General features: G+C 45.7%; 1 protein-coding gene across 2 annotated transcripts in view; it reads right to left on the minus strand.

Moving 5' to 3' along the window:
- The window catches only part of Nalf1 (NALCN channel auxiliary factor 1), a 535,729-nt gene that overhangs the window by 23,637 nt on the left and 485,746 nt on the right, over nt 1-26,346 (minus strand). For both annotated transcript variants that reach the window (XM_052751629.1, XM_052751630.1), the window contains exon 2: nt 5,863-6,034. In XM_052751629.1, coding sequence (XP_052607589.1) covers nt 5,863-6,034 — 172 coding nt within the window. The remainder of the gene's footprint in view (nt 1-5,862; nt 6,035-26,346) is intronic.

Consider the following 26,346-nt stretch of genomic DNA (forward strand, 5'->3'; position numbering starts at 1 on the left):
CCAGAGAGACAGAAGTGACTGCCTTTTCCTATGTGCAGGAAGGTTTCAGATGCCCTGCAGTGGCGCAGACTTGCCGCGAGGCGGCGCCATCCGCCGCCTCAGCTAATCCACCTGGCAAGAAAAGAACAAGCTCATCCTCCGGTGTTTTCCCCAGAGGCAGAAACATAACCCTATCCTTGTCACAGCTAAAAGAATGGGATGCAGAATTTACACGGAATTCTCAAAATATGTTTTATCTTCGTTGTCAGGAACCCCCAACGGACCAGCTTCTACTTTCGTTCTTGCGGATCTGGAGCCCGCAAATGACATCAGGCCCACTTTATCCATCAATCAAAGGGTAATTTCCCGTGTTTGTTACCATAGCACCCACAGCTGTGGTACTCCGCGGCTGCTTCTGTCTCCTTAATCTCAGCTCCCTATTACCGGTAAGCAATCAAGGATTGCTCGGGGAGCCCCGGACCGACCCGGTGAGGGAGGGCGGGCGGGGAGGGAAACACCGTAATTACTACAGTGGAGGCTGGGTAGTGAGACTTCGGTCACCCTAACACGGCAGCGTGTGACGGGGGGCCCCTCAGCAGAACTAACCATGAGAAACTGCGCCTCCACCACCCCAGCACTGACTGACAGCCTGCCCTGACAGCACCCCGAACTTCTTCCTAGTTACTTCTCAAAGGCTCCTCCCGTCTTGTCTTGCCAGTTCTGTTCTTCAACGGAAAAACCAAGAGACGTCTGGGCTCACCGCCCCCCTTTCTCCTACAGCAGAGCTAAGCACAGGCAGAAGCCCCTTTGCTGTCTAGATCCATGGCCAGAAGAACGCTGGGGCATGAGCACAGCGCCCCGAGGCAGATGCTTTATCACAATGGACGGGCTGCTCGGCTCTTTAGTAGAAATCTCTGGGGTCAGGTTGTCCTGTCGATGGTCATAACATTACATGTGAGAGGACATGGCTAAGTTTTGTAAGCACCACAAAAACAAACAAACAAACAAACAAAAACGATGCACTAGGGCTGGGGACGAGCCTCAGGTGGCCTCTCATGGTCCAGGCTCTGTGTGTGTTTGACCCCCAGAGCTTTGTAAATCATGCATAGCGCTGAATTCCTGTCCTTTCAGTACTCGGGAGATGGAGGCAGGAGGACTGGGCGTCCAAGATCGCCCTCAGTTGCCTAAGGAGCCCAACGCTAGCCTGGGCGACATGAGACCATACCTCAAAAACAAAACCAAAAGAAGCAATGTGCTGTAATGTTGAATTTAATTCTAAATTAATCTCGTGATGAATTCAACTTCATAGCTGCTTTGAGAAAATTACGTTTTGAAACTACCAAAATTTTACTGGCCCTGGCCTGAGCTGAGCGATGGTTGTAGCTAACAGAGTCAGAAGCCTCCAGCCATGGCGAAGGGGACTCAAGGGTACCGGCAAGGTCTGGGTCACCACACCTCTGGACAGAACTGGTCCCTCTGCAGCACCCAGCCAGGGCCACATGTAGTTGAGTGCTCACTGAATCCCAGTAGTTCTCAGTGTCGTGGAGGAATTCCCCACCCTCCACCCTCGTAGAAACCACGGAAATCCTACACCCCTTCATGTGCTGAACTTGAAGAAATACCAGGATTCCTTTTTCCCCTTTTCCTTTTCTTTTCTTTTTCACTTTTTAAAAAGTTATTTGAGAATTTTGCCAATATATTCTGATCACATCATCTCCCTCCACTAGCTCCTCCCAAGTATTTCCCCAGCTGGTGCCCATGGATTCTTCAGTGTACGGCTTCCACTGGAGTATGACCGACTGACCAGGGACACACACTAAAGAAAACTGGCCCTCTCTCTCCCAGCAGCTCTCAGCCACCAAGAGTTACGCACCCTGGGATGGGACTTGGTGCCCACCTCCTTCTGCAGGCTCTGATTTTGCTTGGTTTGAGGAGGCATGGCTCCTGTGCATGATGTGACAAGTGTGAATTAGTACGTACAATTTCCGTTCTATGTCCCACCCCACCCCCAAACACTCTCTCTCCATAGTCGTATGCTGACTCGGGCTCTTAAACTTCTTTCTGTCTCTTCTGCAATAAATCCCTGAGTGCTGGGAGGAGGGAATGGGACACAGATGTCACATGTAGGGTTGAGGTCTCCCCAGTCTCTTTTTTTTTTTTTTTTTTTTTTTTTGGTTTTTCGAGACAGGGTTTCTCTGTGTAGCTTTGCGCCTTTTCCTGGAACTCACTTGGTAGTCCAGGCTGGCCTCGAACTCACAGAGATCTGCCTGGCTCTGCCTCCCAAGTGCTGGGATTAAAGGCGTGCGCCACCACCGCCCGGCAGCCCAGTCTCTTATTCTCGGTATCTTGACTGGTTGTAGGTCTCTGTGTTAGTCACTGTCTACTGCAAACGGAAGCTTTTCTGGTGAGGGTTGAGAGAGGCACTCCTCCTTGGCTATGTGGATAATTCATTAGGACTCAGTTTAATACCTGTCTATTTATCAGAGTGATAGTCCTCAGCTCTCTCCAGGGTCTGTGACCTGTCTAGCCTCAGGTTCTTTGCTTACCAGTCCTGCCAGCTTTGAGCACCATCTTGTGAACAGACCTTAGGGCAGTGGTTCTCAACCTCCCTAACACTGCGACACCTTAATGCAGTTCCCCAGGCTGTGGTGACCCTGGATGGTAACATCATTTTCATTGCTACTTCATAACTGTGACTTTGCTGCTGTTATGAATTGTAATGTAAACATCCGATACGTGACTCTCGAAGGGGTCACAACCCACAGACTGTGAACCACTGCCTCTGATTATTTCAAAACTTAATGATAAATGACTATAGTTTCTGGCGCCTGCTGTGGAAATAACCTTATTTACTACTTTGTTTTCACAAGCCGGGATGAAAGAGCAACAGTTCTTAGATGGTGGGCTTTTTTTCCTCTTTTTCTTTTACAGACCATATTTAGAGCTTGTGGTGGGCCTGTGCTGTGTGTCTGCCTATATGCCTACTGTGAGGAGCGAACCAGATGGCCTTGGCTCCCCAGTAGCCACAGTACAAAGGTCACACATGACTTCTCTTTTGAACCTGTTCCCTCCTGAGCTTAGAAGACCTTTCATTCACTACACGTAGAGGAATGTGGCTGGTTTACATCCACTCCAAGGTGATGTGAGAATCTGTGTGTATCTTCAACAGGGGGCTTCAGAAAGCCTTTACGCTGCATTTGGGGAGCGAGTGCTGAACTCCAGCAGCCCCCTCCTTCCGGAAGCAAGCGCAGCCTGGGTACTGTGAGCTTCAGCAGAGGCCGAACTGCCTTTCTTGCTTTTCCAGAGATGGAGTCTGGTTTGGGTCATGCCTGGAACTCTAATCCCACGGCCAGGCAGGCAGCAAGGAGGAGCAAAAACGGCTTTGGGGTAAGGTCTTGCAGCCACTTAACTCAACAGGGACTCGGCAGCCTCAGGCAGGGCTGACAGTTGCCAGTGATCACCCTGGACACAGAGTGCCCACCAAAGCCGTGTCCCACCCCAGAAAGGAGCCATGATCCTTCCTGTTGTAGGAGTTCACAGAATTTCAGAGTGATGTGCCTGAAAGACTAACCAGAGCACACTGAGCTTGGTAACACAGGGTCACGAAGCCGGCAGAAAGCCAGCGGCAGAGAGGCCTCTGAATGCTGCGCACCAGGCAACTCCGAAGGCCTCCGCGGACCTGGCATTATCTCCGAGGCCTCCGCGGACCTGGAATTATCTCCGAGGCCTCCGCGGACCTGGCATTATCTTCTAGGCCAGTGACAGATTTCTCTTTTTGTCACCTTTCCTTAGAGATGTCACCACAGCTACAAACCGGCAGATTTGACAAAACCCCAAACAACTGAAAATGCGAGCCGTACAGGAGCCTTTTTGGTGCAGAAGGTATCTGTGACTGCCTCTGCATCCCAATAGCCTGAAGGCGTCCGGAGGAAAGAACTCTACCAACGCAATCGAGGCCAGGAGATGATAGAAGGTCGACACATGGACCTCAAACCTTCCTGTGGGGCTTTTGTTGGGACCCCCTGAGCAGCCCGGGAGAGGACTGCGTGCCGTGAGGGAAGGAACTAAGACCTGCAGACCTTCACGGAAGGCCGAGGCCACAAGCGTCCCATGGACAGGATTTTAGAATGCAGGCTTTCGGGTTTTTTTTAATGGTTATTTATGCAAAGCTCTATGGGAAAGTCAATACAAGTTTAAGCCTATTTCTGGTGAATTTTTTTTCCCCAGAGAACATTTCCTTTCTCTCTTTCCTGGTTCCCCTTTCCTTTCCTCCCTCCTTCATTTACTGCCTTCCTCTCTCCTTCCTTCCTCTCTTTCCCCCCATCTTCTCTCTCTCTCTTCTCTCCTCCGCCTCCTCTTCTTCTTCATCGCCATTCTTCTCTTCTCCTCCCTTTCTCCTTCCTTGTTCTCCTTCTTCTTCACCCCCCCTCCTTTTCTTGAACTCCTCTCTCTCTCTTCTTGACCATTATTGCTAAGCCTGTGGTCTCCCTCACCCACACCCTCTTAGCACGTGCGGGGGGCCTGGGCTGGGCATAGTTACTGGGGTTTATCAGTGAAAAGCCAGATTATGTGATGGGATAAGTGCCCTTCTGCCAGCCGGGGCGGGCTCTCAGGGCACTTGACCGGATCTTGGTGTTTTGTTACAATGAACAGGGGTGACGTAGAAACCACCTGATACACTGTCACAGTGAGCGTCTCAACTTGCCATTGTTTTATTTTACTTATTTGTTGTTAGATTTATTTATTTTGTTTTATGTATCTTAGTGTTTTGCCTACATGTATGTCTGTGCACTATATGCATGCCCGATACCTGCAGAGGTCAGGAGGGGATGTTCGATCTCCTGGTACTGGAGTTAAGAGGGCTGTGACTCACCATGTGGGTCCTGGCAACCAACCCCAGGTCTTCTGCAAGAACAAGTGCTCTTGCTTAACCTCTGAGCCTTCTCTCTAGCCACTCCTCCTTTTAAATATAATTGCGTATTTTTAAATTAATTGTGTGTGTGTGCCTGCATGAGGTCAGAGGACAGCTTGGAGGGGTGGCTTCTCTCCTGCCGTCTCGGCCCCAGGGACTGAACTTCAGGTAGTTAGGATTAGCATCAGGTACCTTCACGCACCTGGCTCTCACTCTTGTCCTTCCATTGTTTAATGGACCGTTTGAAAGCCCAATATACAAAGAGAACTTTCTGATTGTCCCAGACTTCTTATGATTAAAACTCAAACATTAAACCTGCTATGGATCAAGTCCAATATTTTTAAAAAGTGGGTTTTCTCTCCTCTTCTAAGAGACTATGAAGAACTCGGGTGAGGACAGTATTCTAGTTAGGATCTTGTTCTCACTGTCAACCTGTTTCAGAATGAGACTGCTCTTAGCTTTGACCTTGGAGTCTATGCTTGCCTAAACTACATAATGCTCATGGGTTTCTGGAGACAGGTGCTATTGTTGATATCCTGCCTGATATGAGGTGTTTTGTTTTGTTTTATTTTTCCCAAAAGAAGTAGAAATATATAATGCAGAAAATATAGAAATCACCTTCCTGGGGCTTTTACGCACCAATATGCACACACGTGACTGAGATCGACATTTCTTTTTGTTCTCAATACGGATTAGGATAAGGTGACGAAATTCATCACAAACACAGGAACCATTGTAAACATTTACCCTCCAATTATTCTTATGGGACATTCACAGAGAGCCACAGTTGAGTGTAGACGTGTGGTAGAGAGGTTGACTCTTGTTTAGGTCAGTCTGGGAGGCTCTTCAGTGCTTCTGGAAGAGGGCCATGTAAAAATACCTTTTTTTTTTTTTTGCAGGCTCAAGGTCACGTGAGCAAAAGGAAGTAACACTTGCATGGTGAGCAAAGGAAGGCCCCCACCCAGCCGTACCTGTGCAGATGAAGCTGGAGAGGCCTCCATAGATGACTTCGTCGTTGTCGGGCAATATGAACGGACACCTGGTCTGCACCTCCAAACAATATTGCTTGCACGGAATTGTCTTTCTGCAGTTAAACTGTGTGACTTCAAAGTACTGGGAGCAGAGCCAGGCTTTGTAGACAATCTGAAAAGCAAGGGGAGAAGAGTCAGAGACGTGGAGGGCATGCTTTGGTTTCGCTCAGGTCAGGAGACAGCTCGGAGGGATCAGGGTCTACACACTGGCAGCTGGACATGGGAAGAACGCGGCTCTTCTGAGTATCTGCAGTGAGCGCTAACGGCACTGGACACGGTCCAATAAGGATGAACGGTATTTAGTTTGAAGCACTCTTGGAAAATAGTGGATTTGAGCAGAAGTTAACGTTTTCAGGATCCAGTGGCATAGGAGGTAAAGAACGCAATAACCCCGCCGGTAAGTAACTGCTAACTCATTGCAGTGTGCAGAGAAATCCAGTTGCTTCCCCCGCTTTCCCTCGCCTCATACCTCGGCCGGACACTAGATGGCGCTAGGCCCTTTGCGAGGACGACCCGCAGGGGGTGCAGAAGCTTGGGGGCTGGTTACAGCCTGCCTTCCCCACCGCACACAGCAACAACAACAACAACAAAACATAGATGGGTATTTGCGTTTGTGACTCACACCAACGGCACCGAAAACCTCACCCAAAGCGGAAACACTCAGCAAAGATCAGACGTAATATGTCCCATTTGGTTAGGAGACCGAGGGTTCCTTCGCCAGAGCTTTCACCCCGTGTGATCTACGTTTGCGAAGAATTTATGTAATGTGCTAACATGTGGCTTCATTTACCTCTTTCTGTGTGGTGGCTACTGGGGGAAATAAACATCGAAAATTCTTTTTTTTTTTTTTTTTTTTTTTTTTTTTTTTTTTTTACCGTGAAATAAAATAAGTCTAAATTTAAATGAAACAGCACAGCAATGAAATTCTGTTTCTTTCCAGATCTTTAGCAACAGTGGATGATTCTGTTTGTTTCCAGGGGTAAATAATACTATTTAGGTAGCGTTTTATCCATTATGGTCTACCTTGAAAAATGCATGGCTTAGCATTAACTGTACATTAATACATCATAAAACAGGATAAAAATGACAAGTATTTAACAAATTATGTATTTTCTAAGCAAGTTACATTTTTTTTTTCAGCTCTGATTCTCAGCACACATTTAGAATATGTTGACTGGTCACATTATTTTTTTCCTCAAGAATAATAAGTGTGTGAATGAGTGGAAAATTTCAGAATTTGAAGCCTAAATCTATAGCTTTCCAAACTTTTGCTCTTCGTGGTTATGTTGTTCTCAGTTGGAAAATGTTTTCAAGACTGGATGAGGCCATAACAGGGTTTTCAGATGACTGTGAACAACCTGACTTGGATCATTCATCAAAGTCCATTTATTATGAGCTGATTTGGGTTTGTCTCATAACTTCTCGTTAGTTCCTTAAAAATAAAGTTTTATTCTTTGAAGGAAAGGTTTCTAGAGGAGGGGGAAAGCAAGTGTGAAATTCACACATAATTATAGCCGGCCAAAGTAACTTTGATTCCCACGGTCATCGGTGGAGCACCATTGGTGCCCTTATCACTTTATGCCCATTTGCCTGGGGTTTCGAGTGGACCCCAACACAACAGCAACAGCAAAGACTGCTGGGAAACCCAGGTGCCCCATGGGTGCCCAGGGTGGTGAGTGTCGGCTGCACCAGCTGATGCCACCACGGAATAAAGGACAGAAACATCAGTTTCAGAAGAAGGAGAAAGGAAGGATTGTCTAAGCTGCTCTCTGGGGTAAAGCGGGCATTGTAGATGCCTTCTTACCAAGCTGTACTTGTGTGACCTAGTGTGACAGGAGATACAGCATTTACGGTTGTCAGTGGACCCGTGGTCTCAGGAGTCTGTGTGCTTTGTGATTCCTGGCTTTAAGTACCTTTGCTAGGTGCTAGGGGCAAGTGGGAGTGGTTGTCTGCGCAGGCTAACAGTAAAACCGAATGCTAAGGAAAGCCTCACTGCACATTGTGGGACTCTGAGGCCTACAGTGGTCTACTTTAAATAATATTCCTGCACATTCTAGAAAATTCCAGGTATGTCCACGGGACCCACTGTACCCTCTGTTCCCAATCCTGCCCCAGTGGCTAACTTTTTTTTTTTTTGTTTTTGTCTTTTCATTTTTAGACAGAGTTCCAGCTGGCTTTGAAATCACGGTGTAGTCAAGGATGACCCTCCTGTCCCCAACCCTCAAGTGCTGGGATTACAAGTCTGTGCCACCATACTGTCCTGGAGATGGGACCCGGGGCCGTGTGCGTGTTAGGCAAGCACTCTACAACTGAGCTACATCCTTAGGCAGCTTTATGCTCTTTCATATCAGTGTGTTTGGGTGCCAAGTTATGACCTATGTCTGTCCCCTCTTCACCCACAGACAAAGCGGTGGCATTTAGTGATGCATTTTGAGATATGGACCTGTCCTCTCATCCATCCTTTCCCTTGGCATCGCCTCGTTGAGACAGACCCACTTTTGTTCTGACTTGATCATATTTGCACTGCAGATTTTTGTTTCTGCTTAAAGAAGTGAGCGAGAGAGCGAGCTACCAAAGCAGTTTTTCCCAGCATCAGGCAGAGGCTGCAGGCAGACAACTACAGACAGCTAACTCACCTGCAGCCAGCTACCCTGCCCTTCAGTGCTGCGATGGACCTGAACGTTTGGATATGCCATAGGAAGCTCCCATTTGAGAAAAACATTTCCTTTCCGAGGCATCTACTGGAAATCAGTCAGAGGGAACCACGTGAACAAAACAGTGAGGACAGAGAAGAAATATTTTATCATCACTTGAGAGATTAAGGCAGAGGAACAATTTTTATGTAATGAAGGAATTATCTTTTCCCCGTGCAGACATGTTTGTGATGAAAGAGGCAACACAGGCACAGAGGACATTTGCTGGAATATTCCAGCATTAACTGGAAAAGATTTGCTTGGGAGAAAGGCAATTCTGCACTCTTGCAAAAAAAAAAAAAAATGACTTGAAAAGTTAAAAACAAAACATGCTAGCAAAAATCTAAACAGTGTGCTAGGAAGAGTAGATTCATGCCTGGGAATATGCCATCAAGTGAAGTCTATAACAGGCGGCGCCTGCAACTTTCCCCCCTCTTAGAGAGCTGCTGTGTTTTGTGTGACCACGACAATGCCTTTCTTTAGTTGTCTACCATCTTCAAGGTGGGGTCAGAATGGCAAGGTATCCAGAGAGGTGCAGTCGTGGCTCTTACATCCGGGAATAACCGATTAATTGTGCTCCAGGCTCCCTCATTATGCGGGAACTCATGACTGGCACTGTAAACCCAGCCCACTGCCTGTGGCTGAAGAAGCCATGAACCATAGAGGATAGCCACGTGGTGGAAGGAGAGAGCTGATCCCTGCAAGCTGGCCTCCTCGTGAAGGCTGTGGCACACACACTCGGGAGCACAACCCTATACACACACACACAGTAAGTAAATAAATATAATACAGATTTTAAAAGAAGTCAGATATTTAAGAAAATGTTTGGGGGCCTGGGGAGACAGCTCTGCCTGTCAAGTTCTCGCTGTGAAGCATTAATACCTGAGTGGAGAACCCAGCCCCCCATAAGCCCCAGCACAGCAGCATAGGCCTGTTATCCCACACTAGGGAGGTGAAGACAGGCAGCTCCCTGGGGGCGGGCTAGCCAGACAGCCTAGCCTATCAGCAAACTCCAGGTTCAGTGGGAGAACCATGCTGTCACAGAAGACAGTCTTCAGTTGAGGAAGACACTTCTGGCCTCTCTGTGTACCATATACACATGTATGCACACAAACATACATACATATACACATACAACATGACACTTCTGACCTCTCTGTGTACCATATACACACACATGCACACAAATATGGTTTTCCCTGGTCCCCTCACTCTAGCAAAGATTTCCTCAGACTTCTGTCACATTGCTGATGTGTTTCGTTAAATCCATGTCTGCTGTGGGATGATCTGTATGTGCTCTGATTGGTCAATAAATAAAACACTGATTGGCCAGTGGCCAGGCAGGAAGTATAGGTGGGACTAACAGAGAGGAGAATTGAGAGAACAGGAAGGTGGAGGGAGACATTGCCAGCCGCCGCCATGACAAGCAGCATGTAAAGATGCCAGTAAGCCACGAGCCACGTGGCAAGGTATAGATTTATAGAAATGGATTAATTTAAGATATAAGAACAGTTAGCAAGAAGCCTGGCATGGCCATACAGTTTGTAAGCAATATAAGTCTCTGTGTTTACTTGGTTGGGTCTGAGCGGCTGTGGGACTGGCAGGTGAGAGAGATTTGTTCTAACTGTGGGCCAGGCAGGAAAACTCTAGCTATACATGTCTATACGGGTGAAGGCTTTAGGGCCTGAGTCTGCAGTGAGTGGGGATAAGACAACTGGCATGGTTAAGTGTTGGTCTGCAAGGTCAGCTGCCTGTAGCTACTGCATGTTTTGTCTGAGTACATATTGTACAGTTTAAAGTGGGTCACAGACCCGAGAGTCAAAGCTGGAGTCTGTGTATCTTCATATGGACAGTCCGTTCTATCTGGAGAGCACTGTCTGCACGCAAAAATGGGGAGGCGTGGTCTACTCTGAGCAAGAGGCAAAGAAAATTGATGCTTCCTAAGGCTGAGCTGAATCTGAGAGAGGAAATACAGAGTCCACCTGTGCTAGCTCATTCATCCACAGGGTTCACTGGAGGCAGCACACACACACACACACACACACACACACACACACACACACACACAGACACACACACACACACACACACAGACACACACACACACAGACACACACACAGACACACACACACACACACACACACACACACACACACACACACGCTTCTAGCAGAACGACTCCTGAACAATAATGCAGATATCCTCCTGTCTGCTGTTGCTGGCCCACGTCTTTGGATCCTCTGTTCTTATGGGGCTAGCCTTGTCCTTCAGAATTTCCCATGCTGTCTAGAGTTAGCCCTCATTCCCAGACCCACCCAATCTAATCCAACCCAGTCCCAATGACAAGATGGGTGGCAGGATTGACTCATTCAGGGACAGAATTGCCCTCAGAGCTGTGGGGTCACCCTCCACCAGCCTGCTACTCCAGGTGTGACAATGTTGGAGTCACCAGCGTGTGACTACAGGGCAGACACGGAATGAGTCACCCAACTGTGCGTGCCTGGGTAGCAAAGGTCTCAGGGTGGTCTGTGTGCTTAGGAGATGAAGGGACCCGAGAAGAGTCTCTCAGTCTGTCTCTAGCACCATTCAGGAGAAAACAAAACAAAACAACAGCAACAAAAAAAACCAATGCCCTAGTTTTGACCGGAAGCCATTTATTACTATTCTTCCCTTTTGAGAGAGCATCACTTCTGTTCCACACTGTCCTTGGTTTACCTCTCCTCACTCTTTCTCTCCTGTGATGTGGCCCCGCCACTGGCCTTGTCCGCTGCAGGCCACTTTGTCCCTCTGCTGTCACATCCAGCCCCAGAAGCCACGTGTGTCTTATTGGACCCCTCACTGGCCAGGGGTCTTCCCAAATGACGGCATCCTGATTTGAGCCTTGGTCTGCCCAGCCCTCCTGGCCTGGGGCCTCTTTCTTAGTCCTTCCTTGTCTGTCCTTGTCGACAGTGTCTGCAGTAGAATATTATTTTAAGGTGTATTACATTTGTGTATGCTGCATTGGTTTAACTCTGTGAAGCTGGGTTACTGTGCCTGTCTAAAACACCTGATGGTCTAATAAAGAACTGATCAGCCAATAGCGAGGCAGGAGAGAGGAAAGGTGGGGCTGGCAGGCAGATAATATATAAAGAGAAGGAGAAAACAGGGAGGAGAGAGCTAGAAGGAGCCAGAGAAGGAGGAGGGCTTAAGGGGCCAGCCACCCAGCTACACAACCAGCAAACGATGGAGTCAGAGTAAGATTTACAGAAGTAAGAGAACGGGAAAAGTCCAGAGGCAAAAGGTAGACAGGATAATTTAAGATAAGGAAAGCTGGGTAGAAACTAAGCCAAGCTAAGGCCAGGCATTCATAAGTAATAATAAGGCTTTATTTTGGAATATATTTGGAAGCTGGATGGCAGGCCCCCAAAACAGAGTAAAACCCAAACAACAGCAAGTGTCTATATATGCCCCCTGCTGGTCCCCAAAAGTATTATCCATACCTGGACTAACTGATTCAGTAGCCTATGCCCCATAGATCTTCTGCTCCTGGCTCACATGCCCTTGGCCTGATTAGGTCTCGTGGCTCTGGGGGACTTCTCTATAACCCTCCTGACTCCTGCTCAAGGACCTGACATGCATTCTTCAAATGCAAGGATCCAATGGCCTCATTGGCTTCCCTTCTGAGTCCCTTTCTGCACTGGGTCCCCTGGGACTGTAGGTCAAATCTGGGAACACTTTTGCGCTCATAGGAAGCACCTGGTCCTTTATTTACCTTTCATGGAATTCTCTTGGGAGTTTGCCATACATCCTTCAGGCGGGCACAGCAATGTCATGTGTTGGGTGTGTGGCAAGGTGGAAGAGGGTGACACTCCGAAAGTAGCTCACTCACAGATCAGAAATGATACGTGCATTGTGATGTTCACATGGAACCCAGCATCCATCCATTGCTCCAGAGAGAAATATGAGCATCTAACAAGATACTTCATATGACTGTCATGGTGATGACAAGGTGAGGGGAGGTCTATTGTGGGCTTCTGAGGAGACAGAAGTCCTTTTCACGGGGGCTGCATGGCACCTTGTTCAAAGACAGGTGGTGTTTCTCAATAGTCCTTTTGGAAGTTGAGATGAGACGAGAATACATGGCAGCCACTCAGGCTCTGCCATGGAGTGCAGCAGTGTCTGTGGAGTACCACACTGACTGCTGTTCTGGGGAATCACTTGAACTGGGTCTGGTTTAAGTGGCCTGAAAGTGCTGGGGACTCTCCTGGCAACTGTAGGCTTGAAAAGATGTAGAGACACTTTCATACATGCTCCTTTGGGGGTTCCCCATCTCCACTGAATTGAGAATGTTGGAAAGTGGGGAAAAAATCAATCTTGTGAAGAAGAGAGAACGGAAGAGCCTGAAATAAGTGGAGGACAGCAGGTGAGGAGGGGGTGTAGTCACCTGTGGGGCAGGGGTGCGCCAGCAGACTTCAATCTGTAAGACCTGTGTGATGCTTGCTGGAACAGTTGGCATTAGATAAGTGAAATTCCAGGTTCTATAGTGAGTTCCAGATACCGATGTCCTCCGTAGAGCTGTCACGAGCAGCCCGAAACTCATTTGAACAGGCACCTTCCCACTGGTTTTCTACATGTGGATATGATGGGGGTGCCTTAGCCACCTCATACAGAGGGAAATCTAAGAATAATTAATGTGTAAGGTTGCCAGACTCCACGTGGAGCTTTGCTCTAATACAGTCCATTTCTCTCGAAGTCTGACCATAATACATTGTTATGTGCCTTGTAGAACTTATCTTAGACCTTGCTTCTGGAGATACATGCCCTTCATTCCCACAGTCCTTTTGGACCAAGAACATGTGGCCACAACCTGAGTTACCAACATCAGACTCACAGGAGCTACTGTGGGAACAGGGCCTGCTCTAGACTGTGGGATCTTCATGGTTCTCATGGCTGGGGGCATGGCTTATTGGTCATCATGATGGATCAGGACAAGCGGCCAGAGTTGTTACCTCATCTTAGTGACTCAATACCTAGAGATGGAGGAGGGAAAGAAAGTCCACTACATTTCAGACATGGGGCAGTACTGAGAGACTTGGATTTTTAAACACAGTGCTTTCTACAGTTGGTCTCTTACCGTAAAAAAAAAAAAAAAAAAAAAAAAAAAAAAAAAAGTCACTGGTACTGCTGGATTCACAGCTTTAAAAGCTATGAGCCCTTCCATAGTCTAGTGAGAACACAGAGTAGATGCTTGAGACCCTGAGACAAAAAGAAGTTTCTCGCCAGTGCTGGCTTCCTAGGTAACATTCAGTTTAGCTGTTCATCCACGAGTTGTCGCTGAGAGCAGACAGAATCGCGCAGTCAGAGTATCCTTCAGAGTGGAAGTTTCTTCATAAGGCCTGGATAGGTAGGATGGCTTGGTGGGTAGCATGCTTGCCCAGAAGTATGAGGACACTTGAGTTGGGATCCCCAGGATACATGAAAAGTCAGTTATGGTAGGTGCTCACCTGTACTGCCAGCTGTGATAGCAGAGGCAGAGACAGGAGAAGCCCTGGGAGTTTCCAGGCAAGCCAGCCTGGCATGTGCCACAGTGAACAAGCGATACTGTCTAAAACAAGGTAGAAGGCAAGAACTGCCCCCCTGAGGCTGTGATCTCCACATCCTGTCACTGGCACGTGCACACATACACCAACTTGGGAGAAGAAAAGGAGGGAGAGATTTGAGACTTTTTTTTTTATAAAAAAAAAAAAATCAAACAAACTTCTTTTTGTCATCAAAAGTAGGACTAATCAAATTAATGTGGGCAATGTAAGATGTATCAGGTGCTTTGCTAGTTTCATGCAAAACAGGAGACCAACATGAAGAGAAGGATGTTCTGTGATAGAGAGTGGCCTGGGTCTGGCAAAGGGGTCAGAGTAGATAAGAGCAACCAGGGTCTAGAGGAGGAGAGAAGGGCAGAGTGCTGGGGGCGTGGAGTAAAGACTTACCAGTAGTTGCTGGGCATTTTCCATATACACACCATGCAAGCAGCCCCACCCCAAACGTCCACATGTGTAAACCGAGCTCAGAGAAGTCACACACTTTGGACAGGACCCCATAGCAGACACAACAGCCAGGAGGAGCTTTTGGGTAGTTTTACTCCAAGCCCCACTCCACACATCAAAACCCATCACAGTCCACACCACTGTGAAGTGATAGTCAGCATCAGCTCGTGTTACTCTATGATTGGTGTTTGGAAGGTGTAGGAAGTACCTCTTCCAAACTGGGACTGGATGGTGCAGGCCTATCATCTTTGGGATTCCAAAGGCTGAGGCAGGGGACTTAGAATCACAAATTCAGCCCTGTCTGTGCTAAACAGTCATCTCAAGGCCAAACTGGACAACTTAGTGTGACTCCAGGTCAAAAAAAAAAAACACAAACCAACTAATGAACAAAGGAACAGACACAAAGATGGGCCAGGGATGCGAGGCAGTGGTGAGGAGCTTATATAGTGAGGCCCCATTACCAAAACCAAGGAGGAAAAAGAAGATGCGTCTTCTAGGGCTGGACTTTGGATGTAGAAATACGTTCTGACATCGGCCCTCGCTCAGCAAGATCTTTCTGCAAAGGGTACATGCACTGCCTACCCCCACCCCACAGTGAAAGATTCAAAGCATGGCAGAAGCTCACAGTATTCAAGAGTTTTTGACACAAGCTTCAAACCCTATGAGTCGCTGACATGAATAATGATTTAGCTAATGAGGAAGGAACCGGGGATGTACCTGGAGCTGTCTATTACCCAAATTAACAACCACCTCCAATTAAGAAGTGTATCTTTCTGGCTCTGATTCTCTAGTGTGCACTTTCTCTCTCCCTCACCCCACCTCCCTGCCTTTTCCTCAAATGGATATGCATTCAGTTATTAAATTGCATGCTTGTAGAATCGATTACATACATTTTAAACAGGATTTGCTAAACATTTTTAGTATGCATTCTACACATCTAAATTTTTTAGAATATGTTCCTTACATAAATACAAATTAGTAAAATATACATAAGACTTCTGAGTGTGTTCACTGTAAAACATGATAAAAACACAAGGACTTCCCAAGATGGTGGGATGCTAACTGCGACGCGTCAGTCCAGGCACTTAGGAGAAGCCCGGCTCAGTTGAGCTGGGATTTTAGCTTCTTAAGTTATGAGATAAATCATGTAAATTGTCAGACTCTGTTGCGTAAATATGTAAGACTGAGAACTTGCTTAAATTATATAAGCCAGTTTTAATGGATTTTATCTAAATGACCATACAAAACAATCCCCCCTCCTTCCCATCCCCTACCACCCCCCAAAGAAAAGATAACTCAATGATGGGATTGTATAGGGACCCTGGGTGAGATTCAGCCACTGTTCCCGAATGAATGAGTGAGTGAATGAATGAAACCATGTATGTCCTGATGAAGGTGAACGCAAATGGCCATGACTTACACAGGCTAAGTTAGTCCTTCCTATTCTAGGCAGGGAGATCCAGTCTTCTTGGCCAGTCTTAGACGTGACTATTTTGATCTAGAAATGAACAGGCTCTGTGTCCTTTTTTGCCCGGCTTCCTTTCCAAGGCAACCAAATTAGGCTAAGCCGCACAGTTCTGAATAAAGTGTGAGGATGCTGCTTTGCTTAGTGATGACAGCAGTTCACACCACTCCCCTGTTCCCACAGGTGTGACTCAGCAGTTTCTATAACCATCCAGTCGTGCATACACAATCATAAGTACACATATTCAGATAGTTTTCTGGATTCAATAAAACACAGTTAATAACTCATTCAGTGTATCTCACGTGCTTCGTCAACTTTGGGTAGCAAAAGGAAGGGGCCATGTTACTGTATTTCTTCATAAAATGGTGGGATTTAGAAAATGGATGTTTTCAGCAGCTTAAACCTTGTGACTGTCCAGGAAATCAGGAAAAAAAAAATTAGATAGATATTTTAGGTAAAATGGAAATAAATTTAAGTTATGCAAATTAAGGTGATAGATGGGACATTCGAATTCTTCCTAAAATATTTCTGACAATGAGTTTCAACTAGTTATTTCTTGTTTTTCATTCCTCCTTTTCAACTTCATCCCTGGGAAGTCAGTAAGATACAGGCATTTCCTGTTCTCTGAGTGCACACTATCCGAGAAAAGTGAGGATGGCATTTTTCAGAGTTAACATAGAGACACCCTTTGGCCTTGGACCTGTGCTGTAAACAAGCCCAGAAGCAGCCACCAGAGGGCAGGCTGTTTGCTTTGCTCCTGAGGAAGCAGAAAATGGATCATTACTACTGCTCTCTTCTGTCTTATCCAGAACCAGATATCCCTCAGATACATAGTTTAACAACAAAATCTGCTGTGGGAGAACCTTTATCACTACTATCACAGTGTATAATTACTGACAGTTCTAACTGACGGGATCCGGGACCAGTGCTAACAACGGTCCTGGCAGACTGCAATGTGAAGCTCTGTAGCTACAGATTTCAGTCGCTTCAGAGACAAAAAAACACAGGTCCGGAAGGACAAGGCTATATCCAGTTTCATTCTCAGAGTAAATCCCCACAAAAAAGTGCACAAGACACTGAAATAAGATTCAGTTAAACCCAGAAAGGACTTCCACAGCTTGTACAGCTTACATCAGAAAATCTGGGCATTTAACTCTAAGAATCATCTGTTTTGGAAATGAATATTCATATCCATGATAAAATAGGTCACCGCACAGATGAAGAACGTTCTCGGTTTTGCCTGTCAGATGTGTGTTTGTAGCCCAAATCCTCTCAACCGACCCCCAACCTGACAAACATGTCCATGCAATATGTTAAAATGCGAAACTAGCAGTTTGCCCTTGCGTTCTGCATTTCCCTTCGCTTTGCTGTCAGAGTTCTAGAAAGAAGCACATTAATAAATTCTGTTCAATTACAAATCACATCGAGACCTAGAGCAACTGTAGCAGGAGCAGGGCGAAGATCTGTGGCACTGAGGATCAGAAATGGAAAATGGGCTGAAAATCAGAGAAAACCATAGCAAGTGAAGACTATCCCCTGCAAAGAAGGCAACATCCATAACTAAGGAGGCATTTACCCTCGTGTTTCTTTACAAAAGAGGGGGAGGGAGGAAAAGGGCAGGATTAAGCAAACATCGTTTCGCATTGAAATAAGCAGATTCGGACAACATATAAACTCCAATCTCGATCAGCTGATTGGGGAGGGACAATCAAGAACAAAACTGAAATATTATTTTTATTTATTTATTTTTAAGATAGGCTCCCCCTTATAAACCAGGCTAGCCTTGAACTCTCGATCATCCTTCCGCAGCTCCTCGGGTCCTAAAATGACAGCTGTGTGTCACCAGTCCTGGCTTTGGAAGAGATTTTTAAAATACCCATTCAAAAATATAAACCAAAAAGTGGGCTTATCATTTAATCTTCTCATTGCCAAAGATACGGTGAACACAATTCAAACATCTGCCATTTCCCTGAATTCTGCTCGTAACCCACCTTGATATGACACAGTTTTGTTCTCCCTCTCCCCCCCTCCTCCTCCTCTCTCTCTCTCCACAGTTGGCCAGACTCTATTTCCATTGTCTTGTTACAAAGCACCTTCTGCTTGCTTTCCTCACACATGAACTGGAACAACAAACAAACAAAGCTCACTGCTTGCTCCGTGCGTGAACAACCCTAACTCTCTGTCGAGGGTGAAGTGTGACCTCTCCCTCAAGGATGCTCTGTGTCACCGGCCTGCCCGTCAAAGGATCCCTAGTGGTGACTGCCTGGAGTCTTTGCTCCCACCCTGACTCTGCAGCAGAGCCTCAGCCTGTAGATTTCACAGGAAGGGAGCTTCTGCAGAGCCGCCCAGCGGGAGAGTGTGCGTATGACATTATAATGGGAAGGGATCAGTAATGGTGAAAACGCAGTTTGGTTATATTCCCGTGACTTTAGGAACCTTGTTATTACTTAAAATCATCATGAGTCACAAATCCTTTTGTATTTTCCAATGTGAATAAAATAATTTCTGAATATCTATCTATCAGCATGTGTAAAGGAAGAGACTCAAGAGACCATACAAAGCCCAGAAGCCAGAATTCAATTTCCTGGCCAGACATATGGCCTAAAGACATCTGTCACTGTCGGACTCTGCAATCACACACACACACAAAATGTTCCTTTCCAAGTAACACACAAAGTATTGCACCCACCCACCCTCATGTGTCTCCTGTGGGCATACATGGTACATACTGCATACGGGCATTCTAGGATGTGTTGTTTCTGATCTGTTGTGACAAAATAGATGGAAAGAAAGGAAGGGGTAACAGCAACATCAGGAAAGTGTAGGAAGTTCTCTGAGGTCACTGTGGATACCTCTGCTCCAGTGGGAGCTCAGATTCCTCTCTACTTCCTTCACACAGAGCGTAGATAATGGGTATCTTCAATTAGATTGCAGCTCATGCGCAGTGTTTTTCTCAGTATCTTTTTTTCTTAAGGAATACAGAAGCCATCTTGGTTAGGCATGTGGTACCGATGCCCTCAAGACTAGTGGTGATTGGTTGAGTCCCGCACCACCACTGACCGACCCCTGTGCTTTGATTGCCTCAGCTCCTCTTTGATAGCGGATGTGCAGAGCCATATTTTCAACCTGTCAGGAATGCAGACTTCTACAGAGCCCTCCATGTCCAGCGCTGTGCCTTGAATGGGTCTGAATACTGTAAGCTGCCAGTGTTTAAGCAACAACGTGTGCATGGGTCCTAAGGAACATGCTCAGAAAAACCATGTTTGTAGAAATGATTTTAAAGCAACAGAGCAATGATCTCCTATGAACTTAGGTCATCTGATCAAATAATCTTGATAATCTCATCGCTATAATTTTAGCCATGTGTTTTTCTGAAACATCATGTCTATAACTCCAGGCTATGCAGGACTGGTGATTTTCTTGTCTTAATACACAATAAAGTAGGCACTTTGAAAAGCAATCAGTGTTTCCCCCAGTGGATGCTGCTTTTTATATGGTAAGACTGACAGTGAAATGGAAAAGAATACAAGCTGAAGAGACAACACCTTCAAGTAAGGAAGCCCCGGTATTTATTCCCCTCTATGTTGCAGGAGTGTGTGTACTTGTGTTATTTGAGATTCAGTTGGCAATACGACACTCACAATTTTGTATGGACAAAATAACCATCTACTTGCCAGCAAACATGAGCTATAATCAAGTGTAACAGGATTTTGCTGATGTTAGGTGTTGGCAAAGCCCCATGTATCGAAGTACAAGCTCGTCTTGTGTGTAGTACTTCACAGGATAACTAATGAAATCAATCCTCTTGATTAACGTATTCGTTTCAGCCAGGTTCAGGGAGTATATGCCACGAGAAGAACATAAGCCAGATGTGTCAGTTAATAGGACTGGCACCACTTATCGATTATCACTGAATATAAATCTATAGGTAAATTTAGAGAAACTGGAACAGTGCGGGTTGGTCTCAACAAGGGGTCATGACAACTACCATCTAATGCAACCTATTTGGAAAACAAGCTAAAAGCCCAATAAAAGGAACATCTGAGCCTGGAGTTATGCAGGTGGTTTCAACCATTTCTCAGAGATGATCTCCCCTAGCTCAGTGACAGGAGACTGCCAGACATCTCTTGTAGTGTACCGCGTGTATCAAAGAGGTAGAAAAAGCTTGAGTTCTAAGGGAGTAGGGGAGTAAGAGAGAGGAAGGGAGGAAAGGAAGTCCTGTTACAGAGCAGGCGGAGGCCGGGAAGTTCCGTGCGTAGCTCTGCTCACTCTACACTCCATGTTGTGTGCGCTCCTGTCACGACTCCCTCAAGCGTGTCAAAAACATCCCTTCAATCATTTGGAGCTATTTGGGTCATTACTTGACCCAACGTCAACCCTTTAAGCTAGCCAAAGAGGCTAGTGACTCGAGTTGGTGGTTTTCCTGCCTGCATGCCTAGCCCATCCCACCCAATTTCAGATACTAAGGTTGCCCCTGAACGCTGATTATCCTCTGTGGCTCCAACAACCAGATTCTTCATGGAAGTCATATTTCTGGGTTGTTGTGTAGAATTTCCTATCCTTGCTTTGCCCCGGGCTTCCAATAGAATATTATCCGAACCAGGAAGGGCTCAGATAAAATACAAGCTGTGCTTTAGACACACGCAACCAAAAATGTTGAAATAATAGCAGGCATAAGTGAGCCTGTTTATTTTGAGTTTCATTTAAAACATTTAGATGAGGGAATACTTTGTATGCTGATGTAAAATCAACACCAATCATGATGATTGGGGTCCCATGCCTAGGGAGAAGTGTTCTGGGGTGGACACCGTCTCCTGAGCACTGGGGAGTTTTCATTATGTCAGTCTGTGATAAAGAGAGAATTCTAGAACCTTTCTCACACTGGGGGTTGTGCAACACCTGCAGTATAATTAGGTACTCAAAATCTGTGTATACTTTAAAGTGCTTTATATAACTGTTATTGTGCACTGGGGGACGCCTTTGGCTCAGCTGCTAACCTTTTCATAGCAGAGTTCAAGAGTGCGAGCGAGGTGTCCGGGAGACGCCAAGTGGATGAGGAATGTGAAGGAAAGCTTGTTTACCGAGAGAAGGCGGCATACCGTGCCCATGGAACATTCATAGTCTCATCCCTGGTGTTAAATCAATTCCCCTCTCCACACCCCGGCTCAGAGCAGGGGTCATTAAGAAGCTGGCTAAGTGCTTAATTGGGTTCTGAAGGAGGTTTCTCCATTAACATTAATTAAGGTCTCTCTGGGTACAAGAAAGCACATCCACCAGGTAGGGTTTCTGGGTTCACATCTCTCCCCATGGCTGTCTCTGCAAAACTATGGCTTTTTTTTTTTTTTTTTGGCATTTGTTTTTGAGCAGATTCCAAAGGAAGCTTCCAATGACTACGAGGACCAAGGGTAAAGGAACTCTTTGTACCTGAATGGAAGTCTTGGCAAGTGGCAGGAAAGCTGTCCTTTCTCATCTGTGTTTGCCCTTGAGAAGAGAGATGACGGAACTGTGGAGAAACAATGTGTGGGCTGCTGCCAGGTGCTGCAGCCGCCCCTGAGGGAGGCGCCGCCGTCTAAGTCACACATGGGGGCACTTCTGAGGTGACGTTGGGGTTCAGAGTCTACTAATCTTATTAGATGGAATCAAACGATGTTCCTGATATTCAACCCTTTTTGGCTAAAAAAAATGAAAAGTTCATATGACTCAATATAATAAACTCAAGAAATTCTCACTTTAAAATGCAAAATAAAAATATAATCTCCTTAGAAAATACAGGGAGACTTTTTTCCTCTCTTTCTGCAGTCCCTCAAACTCCAAAAAGCAATTCCACATGCCCGGGAGCAAGAAGTGTAACATAAGTTCACCAGTTTTATCTCTGTAAACCTAACAGAGCAAAATGTGCAAGTCCTTTGTGTATGTGAATACACCGTACATACCCACATTATATTTGCCCATCTGCATCTTCATCCTTTTTTTTTTGCTTTCAACATACATAAAGCAGTAGAATTATGCAGGAAAATTACAAAATTCAAGATAATAAATATTTATTGCTTGCCTAGGAAAGACTGGGAGGAACACAAGGAAGATATGACCAAGAAAATTGGAAGAGTACCGAAGACAGACAGAGAGACAGAGAGAGAAGTCTCCCCGCTCCTTCTAACGCACACACGGGGCGTGCAGCAGGAGCTGTGGAGGACTGCGTCCAGGCTTCGCAGAGAAACTTAAAGAGCATTGGTTTTGACAAGAAACATTGACAAGGCAAGTTTTAGAAATGATCTGACTCTGTTTGGGCTAATCGAGGGAATGGAAGAGAGAACAGGGGTCTAAAACCGTCTGCCTGCATGTCAAGCTACATGCATCTTCCCATAAAAAGCTGCACATTCCTCAGTTGTTTTCATATTTGTTTCATCCCCGATTTCTTTTTTATTTTGTCATTAAAAAATTACATGGGAAACATACTGCAAAGTCAAGCCACCAGGTGGTTGACACTGTTAATGGTTCATGTAAATGATGCTTTCTCTCCTACCCTCCAGCCCCCCACAAGATCCCCTTTGTGGTGAATAAGTGAGGAAATCTGAAGTTGCTTTATTATCGGACTAGAACAAATAAAACATGTCTTAATATGGAGAATGTCATTAGACAAAGCCATATTCCATGTTCTCTAGTTCCTGCTTCTTCTTGTCTCTAAGCCCACACCTGGTGTGCACCGAGGCCTCTTCCGAAGGCCTTCTGACTGTAATATACACAAGGCAAGGGAAGGATGCTATCTCTACTTTAGAGGGAGCCTCGATGTTTTTCCGGGATCAGATTAGTGTATTTGAGACTAAGAACCTGAAAACATGAGGTCCAAGGGTGGAACATGAAAGGTCCAGATGGCCTTCAGGATCTGTCAGATCCCACCCCAGGGGTAACTGAGCAAGAGTCCTCACTAGCCCCCACAGGTTTCCCTGCTTTATCTCATGACACACTCTAAGATTTTTAAGTACTTCTCAATTTTCATTTTCTAATAGACGTTGGGATGGTTGGATGTCAAAGAAATGTGTTAAAACTATTAGAGAAGTTAGGTCTCTCATAATAAACAAACTCCGATGAACTCTAAATTTAAACTCTTACAAAGAAAGTCTGGGGAGAGTGGAGACCTGAACTGTGTGTCAGCCCTGCACATCACAGCAGTTTCCTCCTCTGTGGTCACCATGACGTAAGCATGGGGGAAACAAAGCCAAGGTAATGAAGGGCATGCCGATCTCTCCTGCCAGGGGTCCTGGCACGGCATTAGAGTCCTTGGCCAGGCAGCTCAGAGCCAGGGGCATATGGAGCTAACCAGTGAGGCTGGCTGGCAAGCTCGTTTCTGGGAGCAGCGAGCCTGGTCACCAGATCCTATCTCAGAAGACACAGAAAGTACTAGAGATATCAAAGACGGAGAGCAGGGGAATGAAAACGTGACCCCAGAGGCGTTTGCTGGTTCTAAGCTTCTATGCGAATTCCCCCAGCACATCTTTGTCCTCTCACAAATCCTCCCCTCAGATCCTTAAGAATGCAGGCTGGGAACCTTAGAGCTAGACTGAAGCACAGAGGCTGTCCTCAAGTCCCCTGTGACTCTGTGCTTTCCACACTGTTTCTTTTCACTAACTCTAAAGGGAAACTTTATTTTTTGATCCTTGCTTTAAGGAATCGGAAGAAAATAACTAAAATAGTTAAGCTGACAGTGATTTACTTTTTTATCCTGAATTTTGAACAAGTACCTATGTAAGAGCAGTGCTATTTCCTGGATCATCATTTCTCTATCATGAAGGTTGTGCAAACCAACAAGAATATGGGAACCTAGAAACAGAGGAAGGGAGAACATACTTCGAGCAACAGAGCCCAACCGAGACACCACCCTGTGCATGGTTCAGTCCTTCTGTCCATGCATGCATGGTTCAGTCCTTCTGTCCATGCATGCATGGTTCAGTCCTTCTGTCCATGCATGGCTCAGTCACTAGCAGATAGCCACAAAAGACTGTAAGTTGGAAGAAAAGGTATTTGTGATTTGCTCTGTGGGAAACTATGAACTAACTCCTTTAATAAAAAGTATGTAGGTATCACATTCCAAAGTGTGGGCCCACTGATCCCCAGTCTTTTTAATCTCCACAAAATCTCGAGTCAAATACTCTTTGGGTACTAAAATAGAACTCTGAGGTGGAAACACCCTCACAGATCATTACCGCGAAGATTTGGGGGAAACGAGAAAAGACAAAAATATATGTAAGCAGTTTGCTTACAGAGTTCCAAAGGTTTATTTCTGTCTGGCTGTGCTACCCGTTACATAAGCAGGTCTTAGGCAGGAAGAACAGAGACAGGATCGATAGCAGCTAAATTGAATTCAAAGCAGGCACAGCTAGGCCTACTACCAAGGCCATGAAGTAAGAGGGAGTAGGGGTGGGGTTAAAAACAGACAGAAGGCTTATTACTTCCTACTTTAATTACCAAATAACAAAATCAGCAATAACTTTATCCCCTCATATTAGAAAACTGTGTACTACCATTAAAATGGAAATATGGAATCAGACTTCATTTTGGGAACTATTTTTCTGTCATATCTTCTACCCAGTGCAAACCTCGAGTCCCTTGTACACGTTCTTCTCTAAAATTCTTTGTCTAAAAATTGACATTTAAGAATGCACACCATTCTTAAAGGAAATTAAGGAGACCGAAAATTTAAAACCCAGCATTGAGCCAAGTGTTCTTAATTAAGAGTACATTGTAAAATGGCAAAACAGATGCATAAAACTTAACTAGTTTACACCACTGTTAAATCTCATTATTAGTTCTCAGATAGAATGAAAAAGTGGGCAATCATTAATTCCCCCAGTCTTTGCAGAAATTGGAGCAGAGAGCATGCAGATTATATAATCTTGTTACTGGTTTTTACCACATGGACTTATTCTGTTACCGCCTAGCTCTTATTGCATTATTACAGGAATAATCACATTATTATACAAATTATACAAGAAATGGAAAAGCCATAGGAAGGGGTTACAATGCTGAATAATCGTTACTATGCTTTTCGGCATTTCGAGCTTCAAATGAGAAATTAAAAGTAGAAGCCACTACTGTGTCTTAAATGGAGCCAGAATAGGGAAGCGGCAGGGAGGGTTCTGTCTGTCCTTCTGTTTTTAAGGGTGATAGATTGACATTTTCTTCCAGCTACTGTCTCTTTCTTTCCTCTTCCTCTTTAAAAGTGACCCAAGGTCCACTGTGCTGAACTCAGAGGTTGAGCGAGAGCTTTAGCAAGCTCCCTTTCCAAGGAAGGGCCCTAGACGGTCTGCATGGTCGGGGGCAAAGAGCAAGTCCAGGGAGTCTGTGAGAAGCAGTGACCTGATTATCCTTTCACAAGGTAACACGTGTCCTTGAGGTGGCAGGATTCTGTGTTCTCTGCGTTAATGAGGATGCTGTTTTTATAAACATCAAAGACAAGCCGGACAGCCAGCCCCAGTAGGCAGGCCGCAAGGTTCTGCACAGCCCAGCCATCCACTGGTCCTGTACTGAGACACATGCAGGGTCAGGTGCAAAGTAGAACAATCAATGTCCCCAAGATGTCTCTGTCCTTGACCAAGAGTCACAAGACTCTGCTAACAGCCTCTCTAAGTGGTCTCCCCTGGACCCTTGCACAGTGTTCGGCATAAGCTGAACAGGAAAGGCCATGTTGAGCTCCTCGGTTCCTGACGAGGTGTTTCCAGAGAACCGGCCTCTGACTTCGCTATTTTTGGTAATTACAGCTTGACTGACTGACAGTCAGAATCCAGTCCTTGCACTTCAGACAGGCAAGCTGACAAGAAAATCCGTGTGCTCTGCTTGCTTGAATGCTAACAAGCTACGGTAAGGCTTCCATACCCTCTTCTTCTCCACTTCCTTGCCAATGATTCCCATTGCAAATTAATCCCCACTGAGCTCTTCCTCTTAGTGTGGAGGCCTGAGAATACCCACCGCATCTGCTGTTCGGTTCTTATTAATCTTTCTGTATAGCTTTGCTGATTAGTTTAATTGACCAATGGACGAAGCCACTGGTTAATACATAACTTATCAGAACTCTCTGAAGAAATCAGTAAAACAAGTAACATCTGTGGCCAGGATGCACTCTGCCTGTTAGTCAAATGTTTCCTCAAAGTACTTCGTTAATTATTTTGTTAACAAGTTCACCCAATTGGAATTCCTGAGCCTGAATAAAATGATTCAGATTTGCAAACACCAACTTCTGTTTCAAGACTG

Source organism: Peromyscus californicus, unplaced genomic scaffold (genome assembly GCF_007827085.1).
Source record: "Peromyscus californicus insignis strain IS unplaced genomic scaffold, ASM782708v3 Scaffold_23__1_contigs__length_62951481, whole genome shotgun sequence".
Lineage (NCBI taxonomy): Eukaryota > Metazoa > Chordata > Mammalia > Rodentia > Cricetidae > Peromyscus > Peromyscus californicus.